Source organism: Manacus vitellinus, unplaced genomic scaffold, assembly GCF_001715985.3.
Source record: "Manacus vitellinus isolate BGI_N305 unplaced genomic scaffold, ASM171598v3 scaffold_102_pilon, whole genome shotgun sequence".
NCBI classification, from domain to species: domain Eukaryota; kingdom Metazoa; phylum Chordata; class Aves; order Passeriformes; family Pipridae; genus Manacus; species Manacus vitellinus.
This window is the reverse complement of record NW_021938808.1, coordinates 688,110-700,495: the sequence shown is the minus strand read 5'-3', so window position 1 is coordinate 700,495 and position 12,386 is coordinate 688,110. Positions and strand designations below refer to the sequence as shown.

Below are 12,386 nucleotides of genomic sequence, written 5' to 3'. Positions count from 1 at the left end.
TCCTGTTCTTTATAGGGATATCAACCACCTATTCCTTCCACAACACAACCACATCCTGCCCCAAACAATTCCACCAAGAAGGGAGGAGCCAGAACTGTCAGTGCCCAGCTGGGAGGAGCAGCACCCACGGAGCAGCTCCTGGAAGTGCAGGGAGATCTCAGGGAAGGAAAAGCGGGAACAAGTTTCTCCCAACATGGGAAAAACCTTTTTGTACCAACAACGGCCTCAAGTTGTGCCAGGGGAGGTTTAGGTTGGATACCAGGGGAAAATTCTCCATGGAAGGGGTGGTAAAGCATTGGAACAGGGGTGGAATCCACACAAACGTGTTGATGGACAGAATCCCAAATATTTAAGTTCCCAGTATCTGGCAACATCCAGATATTCCTCACGGTTTCCTCCTGTGCACAAGGAGCTGCAGAGCCATCAAAGACTGAGGATATTTTGGAAAGGTTCAGCCCCAAGGCAGCTCCAGCCCCAACCCTTAAAGCACCAGGGATGGGGTGAAAATCAGCCCCTTGGGCTTCCAGAATGAGCTTCCCCTCAGTGGGAAAATCAGGAACCCGAGCCCAGGGCGGAGCAGAGAACATGCTTTATTGAGGAGCAGGAACAGGACAGCACATTCTACCACACCATGGGAACAGGGAACAGCTGCTGCAGGAGGATGGCCCTCTCCTCCCTACTCCCCAAGGGATCTAATTCCCTGGATATCCCGTCAGGATCTGTGTCAGTGACAGTGCAGAGCAGGGCACAGACAGGAGGTTCAGTAATGCCCACAAGGTCCATGCTGGGGACTGAGCAGGAAGTTTCTTTTCCTTTTTTTTTTTTTAAATTTTTTCCAGGACAGACAACCAACAGAGGAGCAAGAGAGAACTCTTCCAGGCCAGGATGGGGCAGTGGTTAACAGGGAATGGCTCCCACCTGCCAGGACACTGCGAGTGCTTCATGTCAGAGCCTGTTCCGTGAGGAAGCACTGGAAGGTTCCATGAAATCAGCACTGGGATGGTCCCAGCCCCTACCCCGAGCTTGTCCCTGATTTTAGTCACACTGGAGCCATACAGGTGGCACAAGGACAGTGGTTACACTGGGAAGCCATTGCAGGAGAGTTTCTTCTGGTGGTGCTGGTGGGAGAGAGGAAGTCAAAGCTTATTATTTTTTTCTGTTTGTTTTACAAAGAGAAACAAGGATGCACTGCCAGAGGATGACCCATCCCACAGCTCCCTGGAGCACAGCCTGGGCAACCCAACAACTCCTGGAGTTTCTGTGGCTGTTTGGACAAGGTCAGCCAAAATCTGTCCAAAGTTTTTGTTTCTTCAGTCTAGAGGGGAAAAAATAACCCTCTCCAGCACGAAGAGAGCCACAGTTCAAGGAGGATTGCTCTGGGAAACGTGTCTCCACAGAAATACACTCTTTCTGTGTAAAGGGACTCACCAACTCCAAGAGATAAAGGAGGAAAAACAGGACTTACAATGAAGGGGTCTCTCCAGCAGGTGTGGGAGCTGCAGGATAACGGGAACATCTCGGAGCAGGGTGTTCTCACACCCTCAGCCTTCACTCAGCAGCTCGCTCAGGGACAGGCAACTTCTGCCTGTACATCATTAACTACAAAAAGACCTATGGAAAACTGCTGGAGAGGTGGAACATTATCCCACCAAAACTCTTTCAGGCCTGGAATGGCCCAGGACTGGCTAAACCACTGCAGGTTGGTGTAACTGCAGCTCAGTGGAAAACCAGACCCTCCCCAATTATCTGACCTTGTCCAAAAGCCACAGGAGTGACTCCAGTGCTGAGAGCTCCAGGAACCTGAGGGAAGGAACAACTGGCTCACAGGACACGACACAAGCTCACTGGAGCAGGAACAGGAGGGTGAGACCAGTGGCTGGACAGGTACAGTACCAGTGTCAGAGCTCCTGGGCCAGCGCTGCTGGGGGTCCAGTACAGATCCAATCCTACAGATCCAATCCTACAGATCCAATCCTACAGATCCAATCCTACAGATCCAATCCTTGCAACCTCATTGAGGCCGAGACATCAAAGTTCCTCAGAACTGTGGCAGCACAACGATCCAGGCCAGGCCAGTGCCAGGGGGAGCTGATGTGTTGGGGTTTGGGGGTACTGCACCAGCCCACCACAACAGCAATGGACACACAGAGATCCCGGGGAACTTCTACTGCTGGGGGTCACTGGCTCCAGGACAGAGGGACACTTAGGTTCCCTTGGGAGGGGTCCATTTCAAACAGCTGGGATCCATGATCTTATTGCTGTTGGATCTCTTGGCCTCTTTGGCTATCCACTCATCAATCAGGTCCTGGGGGGACAGCAGGACAGGGCAGGTTAGAACAAGTGGTCCAGGCAGGGAATTATCCCCAGCACAATGTCACAAACCCAAATCCAAAGATCTGGAGGTGACTCACCCACCCACTGCTTAAAATAACACCAAAACAACAACAACTCCTCCACAGAGCTTTCCAGAAGCCCTTCAACCCCACTGACAAAGTCCCAGGGAGGGGAAAACAACAGGTAAATTTAGGGATTTATAAACCACTGGTGAGGGAACGAACAGGACTCATTCAGGATTCCATTAATTCCATTCACTTGTATGTCAGAGCAGGTCTGGACTGGATTTTGGAAAAGGTTCTTCCCCCAGAGGGTGGTTGGCACTGACCAGGCTCCCCAGGGCAGTGGGCACGGCCCCAAGGCTGCCAGAGCTGCAGGAGGGTTTGGACAACACCCTCAAGGCCAGGGGGGATGTTGGGGTGTCCTGGGCAGGGCCAGGGGTTGGGCTGGATGGTCCTGGTGGGTCCATCCCAGCTCAGGATGTTCCATGTCATCCACTTGCCCAGTGAAGGGCAGCCATGGTGAGGACCATGATGGGAATGCTGATCCATTGCTCCCACAAAAAGCCACTCACAATGAGCAATGTTATCCCACACACCAAAGGCAGGGCAATAAAGGTTATTTCTGCACTGCTGAACAATCAGGTTGGACACCCAAGTCCTATTTTATCTGGAAATCCCAGTTCTCCCCCACTGGAATGAGAAGGCTGGAAAAAAACCCAGCAAAGGAAACCCTGATTTCAGCAAGCTCATAATTACCAGCTAAATAAAATCACAGGGATAACCCTCCCCAAGCTTACCTGTCTTTTCAGGACCAGGTGTTTTCCCTTCCAGTACTTGAGCATCTGAAGGGCCTGCAGGGTGCTCACAATGTCTACGGGGTTCACTGCAGTCTCCTGGCTGATCTCTGCAAAACACCAGCAGCTCTGTTAAAACAGGAATGGATCCCTCCACAGTGCCCCCAAACTGCTGGGGTTTAATCAGGAGTTTTGTGTAACTCCTTTGGAAATGAGATGGGAAATTCCCTGCATGGACTGGGGAGGTACATCCAGCACTGCAGTGCTTCAGTGATATAAATCTCAGGATTCACATTAATAAGGTGCAATCCTCTGGAAGATGTAGTTCTGCCTTTTCAGGACTACCCTGATACCCTATGAAGTGCCACACACTCCCAGGTCACACCAACAGACTACTAAGAGTCCAAATATTCTTAATATTGGCTCCTGGAGCCACTTCTCTTTTTAAAATTAACACCCCAACGTACAGGCAGACAAAGCTCTCCACTGAATCTTCTCACAAATGTGTTTCTTTTGAAGAAGCCAACCCATGCTTTCAGAACACTGCAGACTGACTCATCCTCCGTGGTGGCAGCGCTGGAAGGGGCCATTCCCGACTCCAGGAACGTGCTGCTCCACAAACACCCGCCCTGTGGCTGAGGGGGATGCACAGAGGACCACTCCAGGCTCATTCAGCTCCAAAGCTCACCTTTGATGGAGATCTCCTTGCCCTGGAAGTTGTGCAGGTACCGCAGCAGAACCTCCTTCCAGTAGCTGCGGTAGCTGATGAGCCCCAGGTCGGAGAGGGGCCGCTCAGGGGAGCCCACCTTCTCCTCGACTTTGGACAGCAAATAACCTGGAAACATCAAAAAAACCCCTTTAAACTGCCCAAACCACGGAAAGCACTGAACCTCCACCAGATCTGTGAGACTGGCTGGTGGAACCCCTCAGAATCCCCCTCCCCACGTACTGAAGTCGATGAGCATTTTGCCGTAGCCTTGTCTCATGTACTGAGGCATTGTCAGGATGCAGGAAACGTTGTAGTTGAGGAAGGAATTCTTCTCCTGAAAAACAAGGAGCAGGGAGGATGAACAGGCCTGGGTGTGTGCAAACAGTGGGGATCCCATAATCCCAGCAAGCCCGAGCGGCTGATCCAGCACCAGGGAAAGGAGGGACAGCAGCAGAACCTGCCTGACCCCCAGGAACGTGATCCCCTCCTGCCCCAGCCTGGTCAGGTGTCTGACTGCACCAGCCACTAAACTGGGGGTTTGCTGCACAGTTCTAATCCTGGGATGGCTTCAAACTCCTGGGTCATGGAGTTGGAGACTCATGGAATGGGTTGGGTGGGAAGGGACCTTAAAGCCCCTCCAGTGCCACCCCTGCCATGGGCAGGGACACCTCCCACCAGCCCAGGGTGCTCCAGCCTGGCCTTGGACACTCCCAGGGATGGGATCAGATCGTGCAGGTTTTATTTCAGAGCATTTTTTTTTAGCTCTTTATTCACTTGTGACTCAGGTGATTTCACCCACAGTTTAATTTGGCAGAGCACTCTCCTACCTATGGAATTTCTCTGGCTGAAGTATCTGAACAAGTGCATTGCACGACACCACCACATCCAGAAAACAATCCCTTTTTCTGTACTGCAGAAAGAACAACCAGGAAGGAGGTTTCCAGCTCTTTGTTCAATCCCTGCTGCACATCAGTGGCTCAAACACAGGAAGAGCCAGACAATCCTGGCTCTTTTTTAGGCAAAACCAGTGGCTATTTTTTAGGCAAACAGTGCAGAAAAGTGGCTCCTACTCTAAGCTTGGCCAGTGACTGTTGTGGGATCTGCTGAAGTTACCTGAGGTGGAGAAGCTGAGATATCACAAAGAATTTTCATTCCTTTAAGTCCTTTAAAAAAAAAAAAATGTTGACTAATAATGTATTTTTCTCTACATTTCTTTACACTTTCTTTATCTTGCTTCTGCTTTTAACCATTCTGCTTCCTGGCAACAGTCATTCCTTGGAGCTGATTTGGGGTTTTTTGCAAAGGAATGGGAAAAGATGGAGCAGCAAAGCACCTGCAATCCCTGCAGCAAACAGCACAAATCCTGCAGCTCAGGCTGGAAACTTTATCTGTTCCCCAAAGCAGCAAACCCTGAGACTGCAAAAACTCAGGGGGTTGGATTCAGTGCTGGTACCTGGGGGCCTAAACCTCATTTTGGCGAGGTGGGTAAGGAAGGTGTGTGTGTTTTCCACTCACCTTGGAGAAATATCCTATCAGGTGACAGCCAGTGTTGTCAGCTTCTGTCATGACATAGAAGAGGAAGGGTTCCACATCATAATACAGGGTTTTGTGGTCCAGGAAGAGTTTTGCCAGCAGACACAGGTTTTGGCAGTAGATCTAGAGGCAAAGGAGCAGGATACATGTGTTTATTCCAGTAAAATATCCCAAGTGTGGATAAAACTGTACATGGGAAGTGATGAGAAAGTCCTCAACCATCTGAGAAACGACAGAGCAGCTGGGCCAGGAAACAATTCCCTTTGGGATGGCACTTGGAAAGCTTGGCTTCCAGTGGAATGGATGTTTGTGATCTCAGGCCCTGAATGCCCAAAGCATCACCCCCTCAGAGAAGGGGAGCAGAGACTGGGTCTCCCTACTGTGCCAATCCTCCAAAATCATCTCTGGCAACTGGAAAAGCCTCCTCCCAGCTTCCAGCCTCTGGGATTTGCTCCTTTGTCCTTTCCTCTGAGACCTTCGAGGCTGGACAAAACTGGACAGGGCACAAGTGAGGTGCTGAGTCTGCAGTTTGAGATCCCTTCAGGGCAGGGCTAGGGAGGTCACCCCCAGTCAGTCAGGCTGCTTCCCACCCTCACCCAAATTCGACTGAGCATTCCCAGAGAATGGGAGATGGGCAGGAACAATCTGCTGAGGGAGGCCAAGCACAGAAATCTCCCCACTGACTTTCAGAAAGGGATTTCCACCCCCATCTCCAAGCAGACGGAACTGCTGAGGCACAGCAGGGCTGAGGAACAACCACGGTGAAAATGCAGCAAAAACTCCCAAAGAATGGACAGCCCAGACTCCCTCCTGAGACTGGGGGAGGGAGGGCCAGGGGCACCCTGGGTCTCTGCAGGAAGAGCAGTGCCTGCTGTATTTCAAAGCTTGTCTCCACACCCCTGATGGCCCCAGCCTGTTACCTTGTTCTTCTTCCCATCCACTTCGAACACGGAGATGGAGCCCTTGCGGTAGATCTCATCCCCCGGGGGATGTTTCCAAACACACTTTGCCTGTGCCAGGAAAGCAAAATCAGGGTGTCACTACTGTCTGAAGGACAAAATCAGGCTGTCACTACTGTTTGAAGGACAAAATGAGGGTGTTACTCCTGTTGTAAGCACAGAAGCAGTTACAGCAGCTGCTGACAGACCAGGAAACCTGCAGCCTTCTCACCTCCCACAGCAACTGAGCTACACCAGCCACGGTTTAAATCTTTTACAAGCTAAAATCAGACTTGAAACTCAAGGAAGGAGCTCTGGCCTGGCCCTTACCATGTGCCTACGCAGGATTGTCTGGCTCTTCATGTACTTGAGGCAGAACTCACACATGTAGAGGCGGCCCAGCCGAGCGTACTCCTCGGGGTAGGGGGAGTGGTACCACGTGTCCAGCTCGTAACGACCAAAAGCAATGGTTTTAATCATGTTGCTGCCCTCGGTGATCTGGCCCTGCAGCCTCAGCTTCTCCTGGGAAGGGGAAAAAAAAAAGAAAAGGGACCCGTTTTCCTCAGGGAAATCACGTCATTCAAGTCTTCTGAGTCCATGTCTCGGTGTGAATGCCTTGCCATGGATGATAAACCCTTGTCATGGATGTGAATCCTGATCCACAGGGATAGGACACAGCCTAATGCTCTGCCTCAGATACACAACTGTAAATGGAAAGGATCAAAGGCTCTTCTGGTTCCTCCCTGGAGGTGGAATAAGGCTTTGGGAAGTGCCTCAGGAGCTTCAGCAACACAAGGTTTTGAGCTCCATTTCAGTCACTGGCCAGTGCCAGGGTGGCTTCTGTTGCCACCAGCCCTCAGCCCCCCTTCCAGCAGGGGAAGGTGCCCATTCTTTCCCCAAAACCACCTGTGGAATGGCACTGCAGCATTCCTGCCTGCAGCGCTCAGCTCCAGCTGCGCTTCCAGCGGGAAGTGCCTCGGGATGAGTGGCACTGAAACACTGTCCTGGTGTCAGTGTGCTGACCTGGCTGGGCTGCAGCTGCTCTACAAACTCGGATTTCTCTGCACAAGTGCCACAGACCCCAGAAACTTCCACATTCCCACAGATGTGAGGTGTGTTGTCACACGTTTGCCGAGCTCAGTCTCACCAGGTCCTCGGATGCCCGTGCCTGCGCCCTCCGGAACAGCTCCAGGTCGTACTCACTGGTCAGGTTTTCCAGGAGAGGTTCCCTGGTGTTGCCATAGGTCTGTCTGTGCTCCTGGAACAACCAAACAACACTTCTGCTGCCAGCCTGCTACCAAGCTGCGGGATCTTGCAGCTTTTTTGGCTGGGAATGCTGCAGGATGACTGGGAAAGCCAAACTCCTGCTCAGTGGTTTCGTTCCAGACCGGAGGGAAGGAGGGAATATTCAAAGTTAGTGCTTTTACCATGTATTTTTCCTTTTGCTCCTTGCTCAGTCCTGAGTTCCTCTTCTTCCTGAGCTCAGCCACCTTCTCCTTGTATCGCAGCTGCCTCTCTGTGGGGGCCTGAAAAACCAGGGGTGGGGTCTTTCACTGCTCCATCCACTCCAAACATTCCCATTCCCACCCCCAGGACCTGTGTCCTGGCTCTCATTTCATGGGGTTTGCTGCCTCTGAACCAAATCCTCTGTTAATAACAGGGCCCAACACAGGTATGTAAAGCAGGATATTTGTCTTCCTACCACAGCCTCTGCCAGAGCACCTCAGCCCCACAAGACAGGGAGCACTCCTCATGGAATGCTTAATCATGGGAAGAGCTCCGAGCTGACTCATCTTGACTCAAATCCAACACTTAGGAGCTGAAAAATGTAATTCCCCTGGTTTGGTTCTTTTCTGTTTAGTCAGAGTCAAATTGCAGTTTACAGTTCTGCAGGAATTCTTTCGTCCTGCACATCAAAGTCCCTCCTGAGAACGCTCCAGCCTCCTCTGGTGTGACAGAGCTGCTCTCCCTGCCTGCTCCTCACTGAAGGGGGACAGGGAATTGCCTTTGCTGAAACACTGGAGGTGACAACGGCTGACAGATGTGGAGAAGGGAGGTCAGGTCAAACCCACGGATCCTGGGAAGCGGGAGCTGAGGCTTTCCCAGTTTTACCTGGTGCCTGGTGGCGTGTCTGTTGTTGTCATCCTGCCTGTGGGCCAACATCCGCTCCTCAATCTGCTTATCCCGGCTCTGGGCTCGCACCTGGAACCCAAAATTCACCCGTCAGTGCTGCAGCAAACTCTTGTCATCCCTCTCCTCCTCCAGGTGAATGTTCTGAACTGGGTTTGACACACAAATGCTGCTGCCTCACAGCCAAAGACATCAGCTTTGTGTCCACTGTCAGCTCTGCTTCCTGTTCAAAAATCCTGAATCTTGGCATTTTTGTCCTACAAATCCCCCAGAAGGTAAAACAAGGCCAAACACTCACCTTGCACTCATCTGCTGAGAGGTTGTGGTACAGTGGGCACCCCGAGATGGAGAAGTGCCTCTCGTGTTTCCCGGTCAGGTGTCCTGCAGAGGGGCACAAAAACAACCCAACTCGTAAGAAATAATCAAGAAGAGGTTTCAAAGCTCTCCCAGATCCCCCACACGAGCAGGCTCAGTGGGATGGAAGGAGCAAACTTCCTGCTTTGTGGCAAAAGGAAGGAAAATCTTTCTCAGGTTGCCCTCCCTGCAAGCAGCCAGGTATGGTGGAGCAGGAATTTGGGGCTGAAATCTATTTCTGGCAAAAATCAGTTCCCTGCCTGCAAGACTCTGCATTTTCCTCCCACACCTGGGCTCATCCTCCTATTTTGTCCTTATCCTGTCATTCCCCGTCACTCCTAGGCAGAAAACACCTCCAGGAATAGCCCTGCAGATACACCTGCATTTAGGCTTCATATCCCACTTCTCCTTAATATTCCTGCTCCTGATTAACTCCATGGTTTTCAGGGTGTATAACTCAACTTGGAATACCACAGCCAGGAATGCAAAGCCCAACAGATCGATCCTGGAGCTGGAATTACCTGAAGAGTCAAAACCAGGAGTGGGATATTTCGTGTTGGGATTACCTAAGGAGTTACAGCCAGGAATGGGACAGTCCAGGCAGGAATTACCTAAGGAGTTACAGCCAGGAGTGGGACAGTCCAGGCAGGAATTACCTAAGGAGTTACAGCCAGGAGTGGGACAGTCCAGGCAGGAATTACCTAAGGAGTTACAGCCAGGAGTGGGACACTTCATGTTGAAGTTGTAGCTCTCGTGGAAGCGGCGGCGCTTGGGCCGGTGGGAGAGGTCGCTCCCGGAATCCTTCATGGACATGTCCTTGGCAATGCTCTCGTCGTGGGACACGTTGGGGCTGGAGATGTCGATGTCCGACTCCGAGGAAGGGGCGTTCCCGGTGGGAGTGCGAGGGGGGGACTCGTCGTGATCCGCTGCGTTTTTAGTGTCTGGAGAAGGACACGGATAACGAAGGGGATGGATGTCACAAATCAGGGAGAAGGCTTTGAAAGACACACCCGGAGCCCAGAGCTGCTCCAACCCCCGGCCCTGGGGACACCCTGGGAGGAGGGTTTTTCCCAGAGCTGTCCCCGGCACGCACCTCTGTCTGAGAAATCCACCACCTGCTCGGTCTCAGAGCCCGAGGAGCGGGTCTGGCGCAGCGGGTACTTCTTGGGGGTGACGGGGGCGGGCTGCTGCTGGCTGCGGGTCACCCTGCGCGTCGAGTACACCGGCTCCTCCGCCCCGAAGGGCGCCGGGTTCCGCACCGGGCTGGAGTCTGAGCCCGGGGAAGGGGAATTACACCCCAGAACCAGCAGGGACTGCCTAGAGAGGCAAACCCTGCCCGGCCCCAAACCCTGCCCGGCCCCAAACCCTGCCTGGCCCCACAGCCTGCCCCGGAGGAGGAAGACCTCTGGAAGAGCAGAGTTCTATCCAGCCACTTTCACCACTGCCCTGGCCTTCCCAGATAAAATCTCTGGGATTTCACCCACAGTGAGCAGTCTGGAATTACATCAGCTTTCTCAGGACTTAATCACCTAATTAACCAGTAATTATCAAGCAGCTCCCTTTGGAAAGCTGAAGATCCGTTAGTTTAGATAAGAACTATCAGTGTTTAGATAAGCCTTAGGAAAAGCTTCCAGTGTGGACCTGGATTTGGGATCTGGATTTGATTTGGATTTGTAGCTGATCTGGGATTTGGATTTGTGTGTGGGTTTGTGATCCTACACTGCTCATAAGAATCATGGAATGGTTTGGGTTGGAAGGGACCTTAAAGCTCACCCAGTTCCAACCCCTGCAGTGGGCAGGGAATATATATAAAATAATTATTTTGCATTAAAATAAAGCTGTCCTAACCCAGGAATATCACAGACATTCCACACACACCTTCCCTCTCCTTTTTAAGATCTAATACGTGATCACACACATGTATTTCTTATCTGCAATAAAATTGCAAACCATGTTTTTTTTTCAATCAAAGTGTCTACAAGGAGCAATGGAAATGAGTTTTTATCTGCTGTCATTTCCTCCCCGTCATGCCAGATGGCAACACATGAACTAACAGCCAAAAACTGCCCACACTAACACTAAAAAAAAAAGAGGTGGACTCATTCCATGTCTCCTTTTACAGCCTGGGTGCCAAAGTAGGAGCACACAAAATAACTGCCAATATTTGGTAGTGTCTATCGCACAGCAGGGGCAGCACAGCACAAAAATACATCTCCCCTTGGGGCACAGAACCCCCCAAACAAACAAATAAAGGAAATAAACCCAACTTTCACCCCTAAAGCCTCTCTCCCTCGCTTGGCTCCAGCACCAAAGGAATGGAAAGGAGATTTTTAGAGTTCTCAGAAAAATGAGGCAGAGCTGGCTGGCAGTGGAATTATGGGGTTTGACTCCTCCTTCCCTTAACAATTTGTCAGCTTTATCTTTTGAACAGAGCACACTCATGTTTTGGTTTCCATCACCTTTAGATTATACAACCCCACCTGTACAATATGTACGTGTAAAGGTGCTTATTGCTGTGCTAATAACAGCCAAAAACATGAATACAAATTCCTGTTTATGTTTAAATCCTACACGTTTAGGTTCTAAACACAGAGTGCACCGAGACTTTATTTTTTGGTAAGGAGGCTGAATTTCTTTTGGGTTTTCGAAGCAGAGCCTTTACCTTGGGAGCTCTGGCTGAGCCTGGCCGAGGACCGTGTCACGCGGGCGGATCGCCGGGACGTGCCGTCGCTCTCCGAGCTGTCCGTGTGCTCGGGATCCGTGGAAAAATCGGAGTCCTCCGTCCCGTCCGAGCTGCTGCCCGCGTTCCTCTGCAACGGCACAGCCCACACGTCAGCAGGGAGCACCTCGGCTTGGATATGGCAGGAAATATTTCACGGGATCGCGGGATGGTTTGGGTTGGAAGGAGCTTAAAGCTCATCCGCTCCCACCCCTCTGCCATGGGCAGGGTTCAGCTAACCCAGGCTGCTCCGACCCGGCTGGGACACTTCCAGGGATGGGAAGGGATGTTAGATAGGTAAATTCAACTAAAAATGTATTGGTTAAATAAATATGCAGCGTAAGCGCCTTTAAAAATAAAAAGCTTCTTGCAAACTGATCCCCAAGGAAAAGTCACGGGAGCGCCGGGCTTTATGAAAGCCAAAGATGGTGTTGGGTCACAGGTTGGACTCGATGATCTTGGAGGTCTTTTCCAACCTGGGATTCCGTGATCTATTTTTTCCCCCATGGGGAAGGTTCCCACCTCATCCCAGACACCTCAGCTGGAAGGGCTGGGGTGTCCTGGGCAGGGCCAGGAGCTGGGCTGGATGATCCTGGTGGGTCCTTGCCAACCCAGATTATTCCATGTGCTGTGTCCAGCTCACCTTGTCCCTCCAGCTGCCCCTTTTTATTATTATTTACCACTATTATTATATTTTACTTTGTTTTTTATTATCAAATTGTTTTTATCTGAACCTAGAAGCTGGATGGTAAACACTGAGGGGAGGGGGGGATGAGGGAGCGGCAGCGCGGTGTTTAATTTCCACCTGGGTTTAAACCACGACGCGCTGAGGGGACAACCAGAATGTCGTTCGGGGCACGGTGGGATCCCCGG

At 51.4% G+C, this 12,386-nt stretch overlaps 1 protein-coding gene across 1 annotated transcript in view; it reads right to left on the bottom strand.

The window, feature by feature from the left end:
* Positions 1 to 574: 574 nt before the first annotated feature.
* The window catches only part of KAT7 (lysine acetyltransferase 7), a 15,133-nt gene continuing 3,321 nt past the window's right edge, over positions 575 to 12,386 (bottom strand). Inside the window, exons 2-15 of the mRNA XM_029963499.1 lie at positions 11,457 to 11,645; positions 9,888 to 10,064; positions 9,496 to 9,735; positions 8,739 to 8,821; positions 8,423 to 8,512; positions 7,738 to 7,836; positions 7,458 to 7,568; positions 6,641 to 6,832; positions 6,293 to 6,382; positions 5,355 to 5,495; positions 4,080 to 4,173; positions 3,819 to 3,965; positions 3,134 to 3,240; positions 575 to 2,305 (exon numbers count right to left, since the gene is read on the bottom strand). Coding sequence (XP_029819359.1) covers positions 2,204 to 2,305; positions 3,134 to 3,240; positions 3,819 to 3,965; positions 4,080 to 4,173; positions 5,355 to 5,495; positions 6,293 to 6,382; positions 6,641 to 6,832; positions 7,458 to 7,568; positions 7,738 to 7,836; positions 8,423 to 8,512; positions 8,739 to 8,821; positions 9,496 to 9,735; positions 9,888 to 10,064; positions 11,457 to 11,645 — 1,862 coding nt within the window. The 3' untranslated portion in view covers positions 575 to 2,203. The remainder of the gene's footprint in view (positions 2,306 to 3,133; positions 3,241 to 3,818; positions 3,966 to 4,079; positions 4,174 to 5,354; positions 5,496 to 6,292; positions 6,383 to 6,640; positions 6,833 to 7,457; positions 7,569 to 7,737; positions 7,837 to 8,422; positions 8,513 to 8,738; positions 8,822 to 9,495; positions 9,736 to 9,887; positions 10,065 to 11,456; positions 11,646 to 12,386) is intronic.